Raw genomic sequence first — 19140 nt, 5'->3', positions numbered from 1 at the left:
ATTTCTTAGGGCTAAAATTATTTAAAAATAAAGTTTGGTTTTTTTCATATTTATTTATTTTTGAGAGAGAGAGAGCAAGCAGGGGAGGGGCAGAGAGAGAGGCAGACACAGAATCCGAAGCCAGTTCCAGGCCCTGAGCTGTCAGCACAGAGCCCGACGGGGGGCTCGAACCCACCAACAGTGAGATCATCACTTGAGCTGAAGTCAGAGACTTAGCCAGCTGAGCCACCCAGGCGCCCCTCCAAATAAAAAGCTTTTTAAAAACCCTGCTCTGAGAGGGGCGCCGGTTGGTTAAGCGTCTGACTCTTGATATTGGCTCCGGTCGAGGTCTGGCAGTCATGAGATCGAGCCTCCTGTCGGGCTCCACACGGAGCATGGAGCCTGCTTGGGATTCTTTCTGTCACTCTGTCTCTGCCCCTCCCCTGCTCACTCGCTCTCGCCCTCTCGCTCTCAAAATAAATAAATAAACCTAAAAAACAAAAACCCTACTCCGAGGAAAGGAAATCAAGAGTAATAATCTGTACGAAAATAGCCGAGCTGTCATGAGAATAGAGGAAACCCCTGGTAGGGTTAAAGAAATAAATTAAGTTCTCAAATGGATTTTGCCTTGAGAAGCAGAGCATTTAGCGGCAGAGCAACACGTCTTCGGAAATAGATCAGCCTCTGAAAATTGTTGTAAGAAGAGATCGTTTTTTCTCTGTTGAGGCACTTGCATAATAGTTTCTGGAAGCTTTTTTTTTTTTTCGAATTCGAAGACCTACGGATCAGCAAATATAATTTGCATTTCACCAACATTCAAATAACTGTTCGCTTTTCACTTAATTACAGAACCCCATACTGGGTTTCATGTTGCTTTTAAAATGCTGGATGCAGATGGTAATGAGATGGTTGAGAAAAAGGAATTTTTTAAGGTAAGTAGATTCTACTTATTTTTGGCTTATCATAAGACACTTGGGTGTTTGTGTGATTTTACATTTCCATAAAAATAGAAATTATATCCACTGCTTACATATGACATGTCAAGAAATCATTTGTACATTTGGAAGTGTTAAATTTTCCGTAGTGCAGCCTTGAGGGAAACTGTTGAGGAACAGAGTATAAGATGCCTGTGGGAGAAATGGACTTAAGCATCTACGTTTTTTAGGGTTTTGTTTTATGATAATGATAACGATAATATATATAATGTATATAACGATAATAGAAATGATAGAAAAATGAAAAAGCTACAATAGGTATAAATGGGTGCAGGTTTTCCAGGAATTTGCTAAGGCTAATATTTGAAAAGCTGGAAATACGTTTAAGTGAAAATATGTTTCCAAGACAACTCTAGGACATGTGACCAGTAAATTTTACTTCATTCCAAGAATGTTGATGGTAGTATTAAAAAATACCTCACTGTGCATAAACTGTTGAGTATGTGACAGAGTTAAATGTTATTTTTTTAAACTTTTTTAACGTTTATTTATTATTGAGAGAAGGAGAGAGACAGAGCATGAACATGGGAGGGGCAGAGAGAGGGGGAGACACAGAGTCAGAAGCAGGCTCCAGGCTCTGAGCTGTCAGCACGGAGCCCGACACGGGGCTCGAACCCACGAACCGTGAGATCGTGACCTGAGCCGAAGTCGGAAGCTTTACCTACTGAGCCACCCAGGCGCCCCGAATTAAATGTTTTTAATCTATTAGAGTGTTTTGTGGAGAAAAAGACACAACATAATAAATAGATAACACAGTGCTTTGTACATACTGACTTCTTTGAACTATGATTGGTAATGCATACATACATAAATGACTATGACTTTTTTTAAAAAAAGGCTTTAAGACCTGAAGCAAATGGACTCTTTTACATGTAGGAATGTAAAAGAAACACACATTTTGGAAAACAAAATTGGCAGTTTCTTAACTATACTTGGCAATTCTACTCCCATGTATTTAGTCAAAGGAAGAAAACATGTTCACCCGAAGACCTGTATATGAACGTTCATAACAGCTTTATTCATAATAGCCCCAAACTGGAAACAGAACCTAAGTGTTCGTCAAGTGACTAGATAAACAAATTGTATTCATACAATAAAATAGTACTCAGCGATTTGAAGGAAAAGTTACTGATAAATACAACAACATGGATGAATCAAGGTGAAACAGACAGTGTACAGAGCGGGTGATTCCTTGGATACGAAACTAGAAAAGGAGCGTGTCTACACTAACAGAAAGCGGATCATTGGCAGCCTGGGGCTGAGAGGGAGTGAGCAGTTGACTGCAGTTTCCATGAGGGAGCCTCCTGAAGTGCTAGAAACACTTTAGATCTTGGTGAGGATGGCAGTGACATGGGCATATAAACGTGTCAAAGCCCATCGAGCTGTGTGTGTTTTGTTATCATACAAACTGTATGTCAGTAACCCCCTTGACAAGGTTCCATACCACAGGCTTTGCAAGTTTAGTTACTGAGATAGTTGGTTCTATGTATAAGAAACTGTGTCAAAGACTAGAAGCAAAGGACATGGCAAAAGTTCTAATCAGAGAATAAATATAAAACAAAAAATAGGCTCATGAGTATTTAACATATGTGGAAATCTGGAAGAGGATGTAAAGAGTGCATGAATGTTAGCATATGGGGGAGACTAAGGTAAGTGACATGAACATCTGTGTGAGTAAACAGATGAAATTGTCAGTGTTTGAAAGTGGAGCACAGTCCATCTTACCCCGTGTGGCCGCCATCGGTAGTTGTTCCACTGCCTTAAAAAGTCTGTCCAAGTGGGGAATCATTTTTAAAGATAAAGATACTTACATAACAGACTTTTTAATTAACTTAAGTAAATACACATCCTTTTTTTTTTTTTTAACATTTTTATTTATTTCTTTTGTAACCATTTCGGAACCAAGGCCTTTTCTTTAGAGTGGAGCCACTGATTGGATTCTTGCTACACAGTCTCATCATTTATCATCTGCAGTTTCCACTTTGTTTTCTTTAAAGGGCAGAAAAAATGTAAAGACAGGTAGGAAGCACTCAATGTAGAATCCTTCAAGATTTGGCGATTTTCCCCACTCTTTACAGACATACCCCAGCTAATCAGAAGCAGCTTTTTTTTAGTAGTGTCCCTTTATAACACAACTCTGAAGTATTCCTCTCACTTTTTTATCGCAGCAACCCTTTTCAGACTCCTTTTTCATGGATACAGGCATTTGCATTGTTGCAAGTGACTTCACGCACACCCCTTTGTGTATGTAGTCAAGGCCCACGAACGCAATGAAACAGCTAGCCGCCAGGACACGAATCGATGCAGGCCATCCCCTCGCGGCTTCCTCGACATGGCGTTTTCTGGGGGGCCTGGCAGCTCCCCGTGACAGTGGCCCACTCATTTCAGGCTGTTGCCAGACATAAGGCACTAAATGCTACGCTTTTATGTTTGGAGTTTATATCACTTTCAAAAACAAAACGAAAACTCACATAAACTGTCTTCTGTGCTTGGTGCATCCATTTCAGGCTCTTCTGGTTTCTTTCACCAAATTCAGTTGTCTTTGAAGCTACGTTCTCACCTAAGGCAAAAAAAGGAGACCAATGTCCTAGTGTCCCCAAGTAGTTAACTTCTACCTTCAGCTTTCTGGTGTTTCCAGAAAACCACATTACTTCACAGTAATATTGAATTAAATCATTACAGTAACAAGTGCAATGAGCATAATTGGTTTGGAAACACACAAAAATTAGAGCGGATATTGAGCTCAACCGCTGAGAGCAGGAATACGCAAGCAAGCTTGAGACTGGCCAGGAGCTCACTGGGCATATCTGTCCCGGAGTTCTGCAGGGGCAGTAGGGAGCCTTGATTAACCTGCATTGGTCAAGTTTTTGGTTTTTTGTTTGTTTGTTTGTTTGTTTGTTTGTTTTTGCTATGTTTTATTTGAGGAAATAGAACCCAGTATACAACTATAGGAATTAAATTCTGGAATATCTAGAAAGGAATGGACTCAGCATAACTACCCTCAATACCCTCAATATTTCAGACCAGTATGTTGGTATATAGTTCTTGAAGGTGTGCTAAAACACACAGAAAATACACCCTCACACTAAAACAGATACCTTTGGATTGTTGTGTGGTTAGGTGTACTTTACAAAACACACAGAAAAGTTTCAAAACTTTCAGGAACAACTGAAATAATGGGAGGTAAGAGGCTTCTTTATGAGGACCTGTCTTAAAAATAGGTGTGTGTCACGGAAAGACAAAATGTATGATCTTCTATGTAGAATCCAACAAAAAATCAAACTCCTAGAAAGAGATCAGATTTGTGGTTACCAGAGGCGAGGTTGGGAGTTGAAGGAAGGTGGTCAAAAGGTACAAACTTGGAGCTAGAAGATGAGTAAGTGCTGGGGGTGTAACGTGCATCACGACAAGCATAGTGTTTACATAGGAAAGTGGTTGAGAGAGTGAATCCTAGGAGCTACTGTAACAAGGAGAAAAGATTTTTCTTTTGCCTTTGTTTTTTTTTTGCATGTGTATGAGATGATGGATGTTACCTTACTGCAGTAATCATTTCAGAACTTCTCTAAGTCAAATCATTGTACACAGTGAGGTATGTCGATTATATCTCAGTACAACTGGAAAAAGATAAGGCTCATGGAGGTCTCCTTCTCTCTCTGCCCCTCCCCTGCTGGTGTTCGGTCTCTCTCTCTCTCTCCCTCTCTCTCTCTCTCTCGAAAATAAATAATAAAAAAAACTTTTTTTAATTAAAAAAGGTATCGCTAGTTTCCTATCACTGGTATCAGTGAGATCTTTATGTCGGTTCTAGTCATCTAGTTTTTCTTCCAATCTCCAGTGTACTGGGAAGACAGGCAACAAAGCTTGTTAAAATTAGGTAGAAAATATAGACTCTATTACTTGTACTCTCCAGTAGAGTAGCCAGTAGCCATATGTAGCTTTTGGGCCCTTGAAATTTGGCTTGTGGCCACAAAAAACTTAAGTTTTTAAATTTTAATTAATGTAAAATTTACATTTAAAACCTGATATTCCCTTTAGGTATTCAGAAATGTTTACATATGTTTGAAGCTACCTGGGTATAGGGAACCCCTTTTAAGTTGTAAATCTTATGAAATCTGGACGCAGATCAAGTATTTCCAATGAAATGTAAATCTGAATTGATTGTTCTGTAAATGTAAAATACACAGTGGATTTTGAAGAAAAGAGAAAGGAATGTAAAACATCTGAATTTTTACAGTAAATACATGATGAAGTATGATGGGATATTAATTCATTTTCATGTGTCTTTTTTTGTTGCTTTTATTTTTTTGAATGTGGCTGCTCAAAAATTTTAAATTACTTATGTAACTCCTTTATATTTCGATTGGACAGCACTGCTTTAGAATATACAGACTATAAATTCTGAGAAAGTCTCGTATATATTTTATCATATGCCCTTAAAACAATGGTTTCAAATGCTGAAAAGGATTTTTCTTACGCGTGGGTTTGCATCTTACATAAGAAAGCTGGAGGATTCCAGAGGATTGAAATTGCCTAAGTATACTTCCAGATAAGTGAAGTTTCACTTACTGTTCAGAAAAACAGGTAGTAATCTTCCAGAATTCAACTTCTTAAAGTGGCAGAAGTTAAAAGTAACAGAAAGTTATGGAGAAAACTATACTATGTAACTGCTTAAAGAACATTGGGAATGTTTCACATATTCAAAACATGTGGTTTGAAAAAGATAGAAATTGTTTCATTCTGACATCATTGTAAGCAAGTGTTAGCAAATTTGCTTGTTACCCACGAATCAGTATGGATAAAGTTGATCATTATAGAGCAACTGGATTATGAAGGCAGCATGGAATTCTACAGAGAAGTTGAGGGTAGTTTAAATGGACAAAATGGGGGAAAAATAAGTAAAATAAAATAAAATAAAATAAAATATAAAATAAAATAAAATAAAATAAAATAAAATAATAAAATATGGATTTCTAGGTATCATGGCTCCTACTCAGTACCTCAGATGAAAAATTACTCACAAAGCAAGCAGGAAAGGAAATACTAGATAGTCACCGTAAATTTATCTTTAAATTCAATTTCATTCAGCATAGGAAAACAGAAATAACCATATTGCTCTATTTAGCACCAACAGTCATTAAATGACCGTCATTACCGGTCCCTTGGGGAAAGAAACTTTATAAAATACAGACCGCTGTAAAAGCATTGTTGCTGTCCCTGTGTGGCCGACATGTAAAGAGACACCTCAGAGGCAGAGTCCCCAATGTGAACTGTACTTCACCACCGGGAGAAACCAGTGGACAGCTGTCAGAGATAATTGTGCTTCAGTTTTCAAAAATTATCTCTGTCCACAGTGTGAAAGCTGAACTAGAAGAGAAGAGATGGGAGATAGGTGGCTTGTTACACTATTACAGTAGTCCAGTTTACAACTGCGAATGCAAAGTGGGAAATACGGTCAAGACGTGCTGTGGAGTAGGCTCTGAGGAACCTGGTTTCCAGCTGGATTGAAGAGACGAGGGGAGAGGAGACATAAGTGGTCACTCCTTTTTCCAGCCAGCCTAACTAGGAATTATGGTGGCACTGACTGATCTAAGAGGACAGAAGACTAGCTCTTATTGAGGATTGGTTATGTTCAACATATATGTTGCATTGTTGCATCTTTGCAGCAACCTACAAGGTAAGTAGTAGTATCCCCATTTTAAATATAAAATCGATATACAGTCAATATAGCAGCCATGATTTGATTCCAAGTCAGTCCATCCAGTTCTACAGCCCTGCTCTTTCCTTAATGTTAGCCGGCCTCATTTGAAGGAGAATGCAGAGGAGGACCGGGTTGAAAAAGATCTTAACTCTGAGCTTGGAAATGTTGACCTTTATAAACTATTGGGACATCTCTGTAGAGGTAGATATGAGTAGCAAGCAACTGTCTGGAGATAAGAATGTAGCCGGGATTAGGAAGCATCCTGATACAGGTGATAATTAAGTCATGAGAGTATGTGACCTAAAGGGGAGAATGTAGAGTGAAGAAGGATAAGATCAGAGTTTTACAAAACAGTTGCATTTAAGAGGTTAAGCTGAAACTGAGAAGCCGAGAATGAAATTGAGAAGGAGCAGAGTACAAGAGAAGTAAGAAAAAGCCCAGAAAGTGCAGGATAATGGAATCTAGGGAAGAAAAGAGCAACGATGAAGTAACGTTTAACATCAAACTTTTTAAAAGTGGTCAAGTTGGATAGCGACAGATTAGAGGACTCCTTAAATTTTGTAGGTCTTTGGGAGCCATTACAGAAGCAGTTTGAAAATAGTGGTGGGGACCAATGCCATAGAGCAAAAGACTAAAGAGGAATGGATAGGAAATGCAAAATCGATTGGGGGAGTTAAGATGGCACAGTAGTGGGGGGACCCTGGGCTTCCTTCAGACACAGCTAAATCAACATCAAATCATTTTGAGCACCTAGGAAATCAGTGTGAGAATTAAGAGAACAATCTGCATAATTTGAGGGAGAGAACCTGGCAGGCTTATTTTAACAAAGAAATCAAAGCACACCTAGTTAAAAGTCCAAACACTACCCACTGCAAGCAAGGAGGAGCTCTGCAGAGGACTGACCCTGGGGAAAGAGCAGCCAAATCACAGTAGCAAAGTGTAGACCACATACACCATAAATACTTTCTGAAGCACCAGGCCCTGGACAGTGTATGACCCCTTCTTAAGATAGCAAGACTCTCAGGAGCAGGAAGCATAACAAGCTTTCGTAACACACAAAGACAGAAACCTAGAGAAAATGACAAGGTGGAGGAACCCCCCACCCCACAAAGAAAGATCAAGAAGAAACCACAGCCAGGGATTTGCTCAAAACAGATATGAGCAATATATCTGAACAAGAATTCAGAACAATAGGCTTGAGAAAAGCCTAGAAGACACCAGAGAAACCCTTGCTGCAGAGATAAAAGACCTAAAAACTAGTCAGGCCAAAATAAAAAATGCTATAACTGAGTTGCAAAACCAACAGGATGGAATCACAATGAAGGTGGAAAAAGCAAAGGAACAACTGGGTGACATAGAAGATAAAAGTATGGAAAATGATGAAGCTGAAAAGAAGAGGGGAAGAAAGTATTAGATCGTGAATATATACTTAGGGAACTCAGCAGTTCCACGAAGTGCAATAATATTCATATCTTAGCAGGCCCAGAAGAAGAGCAGGGAGAAAGGGGGAGAGGGTTTATTTGAACAAATTATAACTGAGAACTTCCCTAATCTGGGGAAGGAAGAGGCATTCAAATCCAAGAGGCACAGAGAACTCCCCTGAAAATCAACAAAACAGGTCAATACCAAGACCTATCATAGTGAAACTTGCAAAATACAAAGATAGAGAAAGGCACAAAGATCCTTAATCTACAAGGGTAGACACATTAGGTTTAGCAGACACATAGAAACGTGGCAGGCCAGAAGGGGGTGGAATGATGTATGCAGCGTGCTACAGGGAAAAATATGCAGCCAAGAATACTGAATCTAACAAGGCTGTCATTCAGGGTAGAAGGAGAGGTAAAAAGTTTCCAGGATAAACAAAAACTAAAAGAGTTTGTGAACACTAAACCAGCTCTATAAGAATTATTAAAGGGGACCCTTTGAGCAGGAAAGAGAGACCAAAAGCAACCAAGACCAGAAAGGAACAGAGATGATCTACAGGAACACAACTTTACGGGTAATACAATGGCACTAACTTGATATCTATCAGTAATTACTCTGAATATAAATTGACTAAATACTCCAATCAAAAGACGTAGGGTATCGGAATGGATTTAAGAAACAAGACCCATCAATATGCTGCTTCCAATAGATTCATTTTAGACCCAAAGACACCTTCAGATTGAAAGTGAGGGGATGGAAAACCATTTTTCATGCTAATAGGCATCAAAAGAAAGCTGGAATAGCCATACTTCTACCAGACAAACTAGATTTTAAACCAAAGACTGTAATAAGAGATGAAGGGCATTGTATCCTAATAAAGAGATCTACTCAACAGGAATATCTAACAGTTGTAAATATGTATGCCCCAAACTTGGAAGCAGCCAAATATATGAATCAATTAATAACAAACTTAAGCTCACTGATAATCATATAGTAATAGTAGGGGACTTACAACACCCCACTTATAGCAATGGACAGATCATCTAAGCAGATCATCAAGGAAGCAGTGGCTTTGAACGACACACTGGACCCCATGGACTTAACAGATACTTTCAGAGCATTTTGTCCTAAAGCAGCAGAATACATATTCTTTTCAACTGTACATGGAACATTCTCCAGACTAGATCACATACTGGGTCACGAATCAGGCCTTAACCAATACAAAAAGATAGGGATCATACCATGCATATTTTCAGACCACAATGCTATGGAACTTGAAGTCAGCCACAAGAAAAAATTTGGAAAGACCACAAATACTTGGAGGTTAGAGAACATCCTACAAAAGAATGAATAGGTTAACCAGGAAATTAAAGAAGAAATAAAAAATACATGGAAGCAAATGAAAATGCAAACACAACATTCCAAAATCTTTGGGATGCAGCAAAGACAGTCACAAGAGGGAAGTATGTAGGCCATAGCTCAAGATGCAAGAAAAGTCTCTCACAACCTAACATTCCATCTAAAGGAGCTGGAAAAAGAACACCAAATAAGCCTAAAACCAGCAGAATAATAAAGATTAAAGCTAAAATAAATGATGAGCAATTCTATGCCAACAAATTGGGCAATCTGGAAGAAATGGATACATTCCTAGAAACATAAACTACCAAAACTGAAACAAGAAGAAATAGAAAATTTGAACAGACTCATAATGGCCAGCAAAGAAATTGAATCAATAATCAAAAATCTCCCAACAAACAAGAGTCCAGTGCTGGATTGCTTCCCAGAGGAATTCTACCAAATATTTAAAGAAGAAATCCTACCTATACTTCTGAAACTGTTCCAAAAAATAGAAAAGAAAGGAAAACGTCCAAACTCATTCTGTGAGGCCAGTATTACCTTAATTCCAAAACCAGACCAAGACCCCACTAAAAAGAAAGACTACAGACCAATATCCCTGATGAACATGGATGCACAACTCTTCAACAATATACTAGAAAATCAAATCCAACAGTATATTAAAAGAATAATTCACCACAATCAAGTGGGATTTACTTTTGGGGTGCAGGGCTGGGGGTTCAAGATCTGCAAATCAATCAACGTGATATGCCATATTAATAAAAGAAAGGATAAGAACCATGTGATGTTTTCAATAGACACAGAAAAAACATTTGACAAATACAGCATCTTTTCTTGATAAAAACCCTCAAGGAAGCAGGGATAGAAGGAAAATACCTCAACATAAAGGCCATATATGAAAGGCCCACAGCTAATATCATCCTCAATGGGGAAAAACTAAGAGCTTTCCCCCTGAGATCAGGAACATGACAGGGATGTCCACTCTCACCACTGTTATTCACCATTGTATTGGAAGTCTTAGCCTCAGCAATCAGACCACACAAAGGAATAAAAAGCATCCAAATCAGCAAGGAAGAAGTCAAACTTTCAGGCTTTGCAGATGGCATGATACTTTATGTGGAAAACCCAAAATATCCACCAAAGAAATTGCTAGAACTGATACATGAATTCAGCAAAGTCACAGGATACAAAATGAACGTACAGAAACCTGTGGCATTTCAATACACCAATAATGAAGCAACAGAAAGAGAAATCAAGGAATCAGTCCCATTTACAGTTGCACCAAAAACCTTTAAGATGTCTAGGAATAAACCTAACCAAAGAGGTGAAGGGTCTGTACCCTGAAAACCGTAAAACACTGATGAAAGAAATTGAAGAAGACACAAACAAGTGGAAAAACATCCCATGCTCATGGATCAGAAGAAAAAATGTTAAACTGTCTATACTACCCAAGGCAATCTACACATTTAGTGCAATCCCTATCAAAATAACACAGCATTTTTCACAGAACTAGAACGAACAGTTCTGAAATTTGTGTGGAACCAGAAAAGACCCCGAATAGCCAAAGTAATGTCGAAAAAGAAAAGCAAAGCAGGAGGCATCAGAATTCCAGACCTCAAGCTGTATTATAAAGCTGTGATCATCAAGACAGTACGGTACTTGTGCAAAAACAGACAGAGATCAGTGGAACAGGATAAAAAACCCAGAAGTGGACCCGCAACTGTATGCAGTGAATCTTTGACAAAGAAGGAAAGAATATCCAATGCAGAAAAGACAGTTTCCAACGAATAGTGTGGGGAAAACTGAACAGCGACATGCAGAAGGAACCTGGACCACTTTCTTACACCATACACAAAAATAAACTCAAAATGGATGAAAGACCTAAATGTGAGACAGGAAACCATCAAAATCCTAGAGGAGAACACAGGCAGCAACCTCTTTACCTCAGCTGTAGCAACTTCTTACTAAACATGTTGCTGGAAGCAAGGGAAACAAAAGCAAAAATGAACTGTTAGGACTTCTTCAAGATAAAAAGCTTCTGCACAGAGAAGGAAACAATCAACAAAGCAAAGGCAACCTGTGTCATGGGAGAAGATATTTGCAAATGACATACCAGATAAAGGGCTAGTATCCACAATCTGTAAAGAACTTACCACACTCAACACCCAAAAAATAAATAATCCAGCTAAGAAGGAAATAGGCAGAAGACATGAATAGACATTTCTCCAAAGGAGACACACAAATGGCTAGCAGACACATGAAAAAATGCTCCACATCACTCATCATCAGGAAAATACAAATCAGAACCACAATGAGATAGCACCTCACACCTGTCAAAATGGCTAAAATGAACAACTCAGGAAACCACACATGTTGGTGAGGATGCAGAGAAAGGGGAACCTTCTTACACCATTGGTGAGAATGCAAACTGGTACAGCCACTCTGGAAAACAGTATGGAAATTCCTCAAAAGTTAAAAATAACTACCCTACAGCACAGCAGTTGCACTACAATACAGGAATTGTATTTACACAAACTATACGATAATACTGATTCGAAGGGGCAAATGTACCCTATTGTTTATAGCAGCACTTTCAACAATAGCCAAATTATGGAAACAGCCTGTGTCCATCAACTGATGAATGGAAAAAGAAAACTTGATGTGCATGTGTATATATGTATATGTGTGTATACATGTGAGTAATGTATGTATACACACATATAGATACATGCACATACATCAGAATATTACTCAGCCATCAAAAAGAATGAAATGTTGCCATTTGCAATGACGTTGATGCAGCTAGAGTGTATTATACTCTAAGCTAAATAAGTCAGTCAGAGAAAGACAAATACCGTATGATTTCAGCCATATGTGGAATTTAAGAAACTAAACAGATGAATATAGGGGAGGGAAGGAAAAATAAATAAGATAAAAACAGAGAGGTAGGCAAGCTGTAAGAGACTCTTAAATAGAGAACGGAGGGTTGCTGGAGGAGAGGTAGGTGGGGGGATGGGCATTAAGGAGGGTACTGGTTAGGATGAGCACTGGGTGCTACATGGACGTGATGAATCAGTAAATTCTACTCCTGCAGCCAACACTACATTATATGTTAACCAACTTGAATTTAAATAAAACCTGGGAAAAAATAATAACTTGTTGAATAAAGATATAGCCACAAAAAAAAATAAAATAAAATAAAATAAACCCTTTATCACTCTTCCTGTCACTAGAATAAATATACAGCCCAGTTTGTTCAAATGTAGACAGTCCAGTGGTTACTCGTACTAACTGCCAGTATTTGTAGTGCCCTCCTTCACTCTTGCAAGTACCTGGTTTAAATAATAAATTACATGGTTAATATTAAAAAAAAAAAAGGAAATACAAAATCGATGTCCGTAGATAAAAATTATTCTTCTGAGATGCTTGGCATTTAAAGAAGGAAATTAATCTGACACTAGTTGAAGGTAGGAAACCTATCTGTCTGCACAAGTGACACCTAAAATAGTGTCATATGGGGTACCATTACGCTCCGCCTACCTCAGTCTACCTCAGGTGCAAGAAGAGGGCATGTTTAAGATTATTACTCAGGTAGAGGCTAATAGTTATGAAAAGGCTGTTCTATATGAAGGCAAAATTCCGTTATGTTAATTAAACTGTCAGCACGTTCACAAACCATAAATCCCTCAGACTTGGATGAACTTTCTGCTTTTGTTTTGGGCAGTGGCAAAGCATGGGGAGTCAGACCTCAGAGGTACTGCCTCCACCATACGTACATCCCTAGATTTGTGATGTCGGAACTAATTTTACACAGTGGGCACAATAGAGCCCCTGGTAATATCGCTGTCATACTTACAAAGACCGAAGTTCTGATTCATTACAGTAATGTTTGATGAAACCCAAGTCTGAATGACAAAGCCTGCGGATAAAGAAGACACTGAACATGAAACTGAAAAAAGACAATAGAAGGCACGTTGGTTTTTTTCTTTGTCGTCTTCAGGTCTCTTCTCGCAGTGAAACATAGTTTCCTACTCCAAGAGACTAGGCAAGTCTCTTTTACTGCATATACAGCCTTCACTGCTAAGATTGCTGAGCATACCTACTTCAAAAGTTTTGGGGGGCACCTGGGTGGCTCAGTCTGTTAAGTATCCAACTCTTGATTTCGGCTCCGGTCATGATCTCGCAGTTCGTGAGTCCGAGCCCTGCATCGGGCTCCGCGCTGACGGTACAGAGCCTGCTCGGGATTCTCTCGTGAGCTCTCCCTCCGCCCCTCCCCGACTTGTGCACACTCGTGCTCTCTCTCTCTCTCTCTCTCTCTCAAAGTAAATAAACAAACATTTAAAAAATAATAAAATTGGGACGCCTGGGTGACTCAGTCAGTTAAGCGTCCAACTTTGGCTCACATCATGATCTCATGGTTCATGGGTTCAAGCCCTGCGTTGGGCTCTGTGCTGACAGCTCAGAGCCTAGAGTCTGCTTCAGATTCTGTGTCCTCCTCTCTCTCTCTGCCCCTTCCCGGCTCTCTCTCAAAACTAAATAAACATTAAAAAATTTTTTTAAATAAGAAAAGTTTTTGGATACTTTTTCTTAACATAATTTAACATGCTGAATTTATGCAACACTTTCTAAATACTACAATTTTTGCCTTAAATATTTGGAAAATTCTTAGATGATCAACTTATGAATTAAGAAAAGAGCATGTTACAATATGTCACTGATTTTTTTTTTAAGTGTAGGGTTATAAAGGTCAAACTTCTAACCTATACAAGGTTCTTTATGCTTATCATAGAAATAAAGCAGTAAACTTGATAACTCATGGAGCATAATATAGTCATTTAAAATAACTGCATAAAGGGGCGCCTGGTTCAGTTGGTTGAGCATCTGACTTCAGCTCAGGTCATGACCTTGTAGTTTGTGAGTTCAAGCCCCACATTGGGCTCTGTGCTGACAGCTCAAGCCTGGAGCCTGCTTCGGATTCTGTGTCTCCCTTTCCCTCTGCCCCTCCTCTGCTCACACTCTGTCTTTCTCTCTCTGTCTCTCTCTCAAAAATAAATAAACATTTCAGGTGCCTTGGTGGCTTAGTCGGTTAAGCCTCAGACTTTTGCTCAGGTCATCGCCTCGCAGTTCATGGGTTTGAGCCCTGCATTGGGCTCTGTGCTGACAGCTCGGAGCCTGAAGCCTGCTTTGGGTTCTGTGTCTCCTCCTCTGTCTGGCCCTCCCCTGCTCATGCTCTATCTCTCTGTCTCTCAAAAATAAATAAACATTACAAAAAAAATTTTTGATAAATAAATTAAATACCTGCATAAAGAAAATTGGGGGTATAGGAAAACCCAAACTTACTTCCTCCCGTGGACACCCCAAGTCTGTGGCTGCATATGGATCACTTCCCTCTGAAAAAGACCTGAAACGAGCTGAACAGCTTCCCCACACTGAAAGATAACAAGGCCGCATGAAAACGGATAGGAGAGGAAGAGTGTGTCCCTGAGGGGGTTCGAGCCCCACATCAGGCACCCCAACGCTTGGAAGCTGCACTGAAGAGGTGAGCTCCCAAAACATTGAAAACCAAGGGGACTTGCATTCAAGAGATCCACAGGGCTGTAGAAAACTGAGACTCTACTCTTAAAGAACTCGTGCACAGACTCACTCACCCCAGGATTCAGCACAAAAGCAGTAGGTTGCAAAGTGCCGAGGCCATCGATGGAGGAAACTCCCTGGCCAGTCTTCAAAGCACCTGCTGGAGGAGCAGATGGAGGTGGAGGGGTCACAAGCACGAGACTTCTGTGTCATTTTAACTCGCTTCTGCTGTTTGCCCCACTCGTGCACTCTCCTGTGGCCCACCCCTTCTAAACGTGGCAGTGGGCTTGTCCTGTTACGCCAAGTTGACAGGTGTGTGCAGTCCACATAAGGGATGCCCCTTAAATGCCTGGCTCTGGTGGCCACAGAGGATTGAATTTTGGGGGCCCACATGACTAAAACAATTGAAGAGACGGTTCTTGACAGGCCACCACTCCCAGGGCAGTGTGCAAACAGCTGACTGAAACACATCCCCTGTCTTCCTGTGACCACTCCATCAAGATGAGATACAGCTGTTTTGCCTCATACGTAGAAACAAATACAGAGTCAAACAAAATGGGAAAAAAACAAAAACAAAAACAGAGGAATATGTTCCAGATAAAAGAACAAGATAATTCCAGAAGAACACCTTAACAAAGTGGAGATAAGTAATTTACCTGATAAAATGTTCTAAGTAATGGTCATAAATATGCTTGCCTATCTTGTGAGAAGAATGGATGAGTGCAGAGTGAGCTTCAACAAAGAGACAGAAGATACAAGAAAGTACCAGACAGAAGTCACAGAGCTAAAGAACACAGTAACTGAACTGAAAAACACCCTAACGGGGCTCAAAGCAGACAAGATGAAGAAAGGATAGGTGACCTAGAAGACAGGACCGTGGAACTCACCCACACAAAGCAACAAAAAGGAAAAAATAAAATAAAATAATGTTAAAAAGGGAAAATAGTTTAAGGGACCTATAGGACGACAAGCAGAAAAACATTCACATTTAGGAGTCCCAAAAACAAGAGAGAAAGGGATGTAAAATTTTATTTGAAAAAATGACTGAAAACTTCCCTAACCTGGGGGAGGAAACAAACTTCCAGTTCCAGGAAGCACAGAGAATTCCAAATGAGATGAACCCAGTGGTATCCATAAGACCAATTATCTCTGAAATGTCAAAATTTGAAGATACAGGGAGACTCTTAAACGCAGCAGGAGAAAAACAACTTGTATGTACAAGGGAGACTCCACGGGGCTGTCACCAGATTTTTAAGCAGAAACTTTGCAGGCCAGAAGGGAGTGGCATGATATTCAAAGTGCTGAAAGCAACAAACTTTAACCAAGCATACTTTCCTCAGCAAGGTTATCATTCAGAATTGAAGGAGAGATAAAGAAGTGTTCAAACACTAAAGGAATTCGCTACCGTGACTGGCCTTATAAGGAATTTTAAGGGACTTCTTCAATCTGAAAAGAAGGGGAGCTAATTGGTAACAAGGAAACATCTCAAAAGAAAAATCTCAATGGTCAATGCAAATGTAGTGGACAAATCACAAATCTGGCATGAAGCTTAAAAGAAAAAAGTTAAAATAACTATAACTACAACAATTAGTTAATGGGTATACAAAATAAAAACATGTTTAATGTGACATCCAAAACCTAAACTGTGCAGGGGGAGGGGAGTAAAAATGTAGGTTTTTAGAGTGCAGTCTTAACTTGGTATCAATGTAAAATAGACTGATATATATATATATATATATATGTTTTACACACACGCACACACACACACACATTTATATATATATATATATATATATATATATATATATATATATATATATATATATATATATATACAGGCCAATATATGTAAGCTTCCTGGTGACCACAAAGCAAAAATCATAGTAGATACACAAAAGACAATGAGAATGGAATCTAAACACTAAAAGATGGCACGTAACCATGAGGAAGAGAGCCAGAGAAGAAGAAAGAAACAAAGAAGAACTACAAAACAACCAGAAAACAATCAACAAAACGACAGTAATAAATACCTATCTATAATTACTTTAAATGCAAATGGCCTAAGTTATTAAGAAAAGATATAGAGTGCCTGAATGGATTTAAAAAAAAAAGAGAGACCCATCTATATATCGCCTACAAGAGACACATTTCCGATCTAAGACACACAGACTGAAAAGTGAAGAGACGGAAAAAGGTAGTTCATGCAAATGGAAACCAGAAGAAAGATAATAAGTAGCTTTACTTACATCAGACAAAATAGACTTTAAAAGAAACTTTAATAAAAGACAAAGACGGGCATTACATAATGATAAAGTATTCAATCCAGCAAGAAGATATAACATTTGTGCACTGAACATAGGAGCAACTAAATATATGAATATAAATCTATAAAGCAATATTAACAGACATGAAGGGAGAAATCAACAGCAATACAATCATAGTAGAGGACTTTAATACCCCCTTACATCAGTGGAAAGCCCATCCAAAGTCATTAAGTAAACATCAGCCTTAAACAACACATTAGACCAGATGGACTTGATATACACAGATATTCTATCCAATAGCAGCAGAATACACATTCTTCTTAAGTGCATATGGAATATTCTCCAGGATCGGTCACAAAATGAGTCTCAAATGTAAGAGCATTGAAATCATATCAGGCATCTTTTCAGGCCACTCTGATATGAAACAAGAAATCAGTCACAAAACAAAACTAGAAAAATCACAGATGTTTGGAAATCGAACAGTGTGCTACTGAACAACCAATGGGTCAATGAAGAAATTAAAGGAAAAATAAAAAAATACCTTGAGACAAATGAAAATACAAACAAAGCAAAATCTAACTTTATGGTAATACGGGCCTGTCTTAAGAAACAAGAAAAATCTTAATCTAACTTTACACCTAAAGGATCTAGAAAAAGAGGAACAAAGGAAGCCCAAAATTAGTAGAAGGAAGAAGGAAGAAAATAATTAAGAATCAGAGAAGAAATAAATGAAATGAAGACTAAAAGGACAATAGACAAAATCAATAAAACTAAGAGTTGGTTCTTTAAAGAGAACTATATGGGGTGCCCGGGTGGCTCAGTCGTTTAAGCGTCCCAGCTTCGGCACAGGTCATGATCTCGCAGTTCGTGCGTTTGAGCCCCACATTGGGCTCTCTGCTGTCATCGCAGAGCCTGGAACCTGCTTCGGAATCTGTGTCTCCCTCTTTCTCTGCCCCTTCCCCACTCTTGCTTTGTCTCTTCCTCTCTCAAAAATAAATAAACACTAAAAAAAATTGTAATAAAAATAAAGAGAACTAAAAAATTGACAAACCTTTGGATAGCCTCATCTAGAAAGAAGTGCTCAAATAAGTAAAGTCAGAAGTGAAAGAAGGGAGGTTACATCTGATACCACAGAAATAGAAGGAATCATAAGAGACATCTATGAAGAATTACGCTCCCAGCAGACTGAACAACTAGAAGAAATAGATAAATTCCTAAAAACATACAATCATCTGAGTCATGAAGAAATAGAAGATTGGAATTAAACTGATTACCAGAACAGAGACTGAATCAGTAATCAGAAACTTTTCAACAAACAAAAGTTCAGGACCAGATGGCTTTACTGGTGAATTCTCCCAAACATTCAAAGAACATTTAATACTTGTACTTCTGAAATTCTTCTTTTAAAAAATTGAAGAGGAGAATGCTTCCAAACTCATTTTACAAGACGACCAACATTATCCTGGCACTAAAACCAAACAAGGATATGGGGCGCCTGGGTGGCTTAGTCGGTTGAGCGTCCGACTTCGGCTCAGGTCATGATCCCGCAGTCTGTGGGTTCGAGCCCCACGTCAGACTCTGTGCTGATAGCTCAGAGCCTGGAGCCTGCTTCGGAATCTGTGTTTCCCTCTCTCTCTGCCCCTCCCCTGCTCATGCTCTATCTCTCTCTCTCTCTGTCTCAAAAATAAACATGAAAAAAAAAATTTTTTAAACCAAACAAGGACACCACAAAGAAAGGAAGGAGAAAAGGAAAAACAGAAGGGAGGGAAGGTAAGAGGAAAGAAAAAGAAAAGAGAAAAGGATAGAAAAGAAAAGAAACGAAAAGAAAAGGAGAAAATCATAGGCCAATATC

At 39.0% G+C, this 19140-nt stretch overlaps 1 protein-coding gene across 5 annotated transcripts in view; it reads left to right on the top strand.

Moving 5' to 3' along the window:
• The window catches only part of MICU2 (mitochondrial calcium uptake 2), a 142375-nt gene that overhangs the window by 79451 nt on the left and 43784 nt on the right, over window positions 1–19140 (top strand). For all 5 annotated transcript variants that reach the window (XM_042928483.1, XM_042928822.1, XM_042928568.1 and 2 more), the window contains one exon: window positions 829–911. In XM_042928483.1, coding sequence (XP_042784417.1) covers window positions 829–911 — 83 coding nt within the window. The remainder of the gene's footprint in view (window positions 1–828; window positions 912–19140) is intronic.

The sequence above is a fragment of the Panthera leo genome, chromosome A1, assembly GCF_018350215.1.
Source record: "Panthera leo isolate Ple1 chromosome A1, P.leo_Ple1_pat1.1, whole genome shotgun sequence".
Lineage (NCBI taxonomy): Eukaryota > Metazoa > Chordata > Mammalia > Carnivora > Felidae > Panthera > Panthera leo.
The sequence above is the reverse complement of the archived record's forward strand: the minus strand, read 5'-3'. Positions and strand labels throughout refer to the sequence as shown.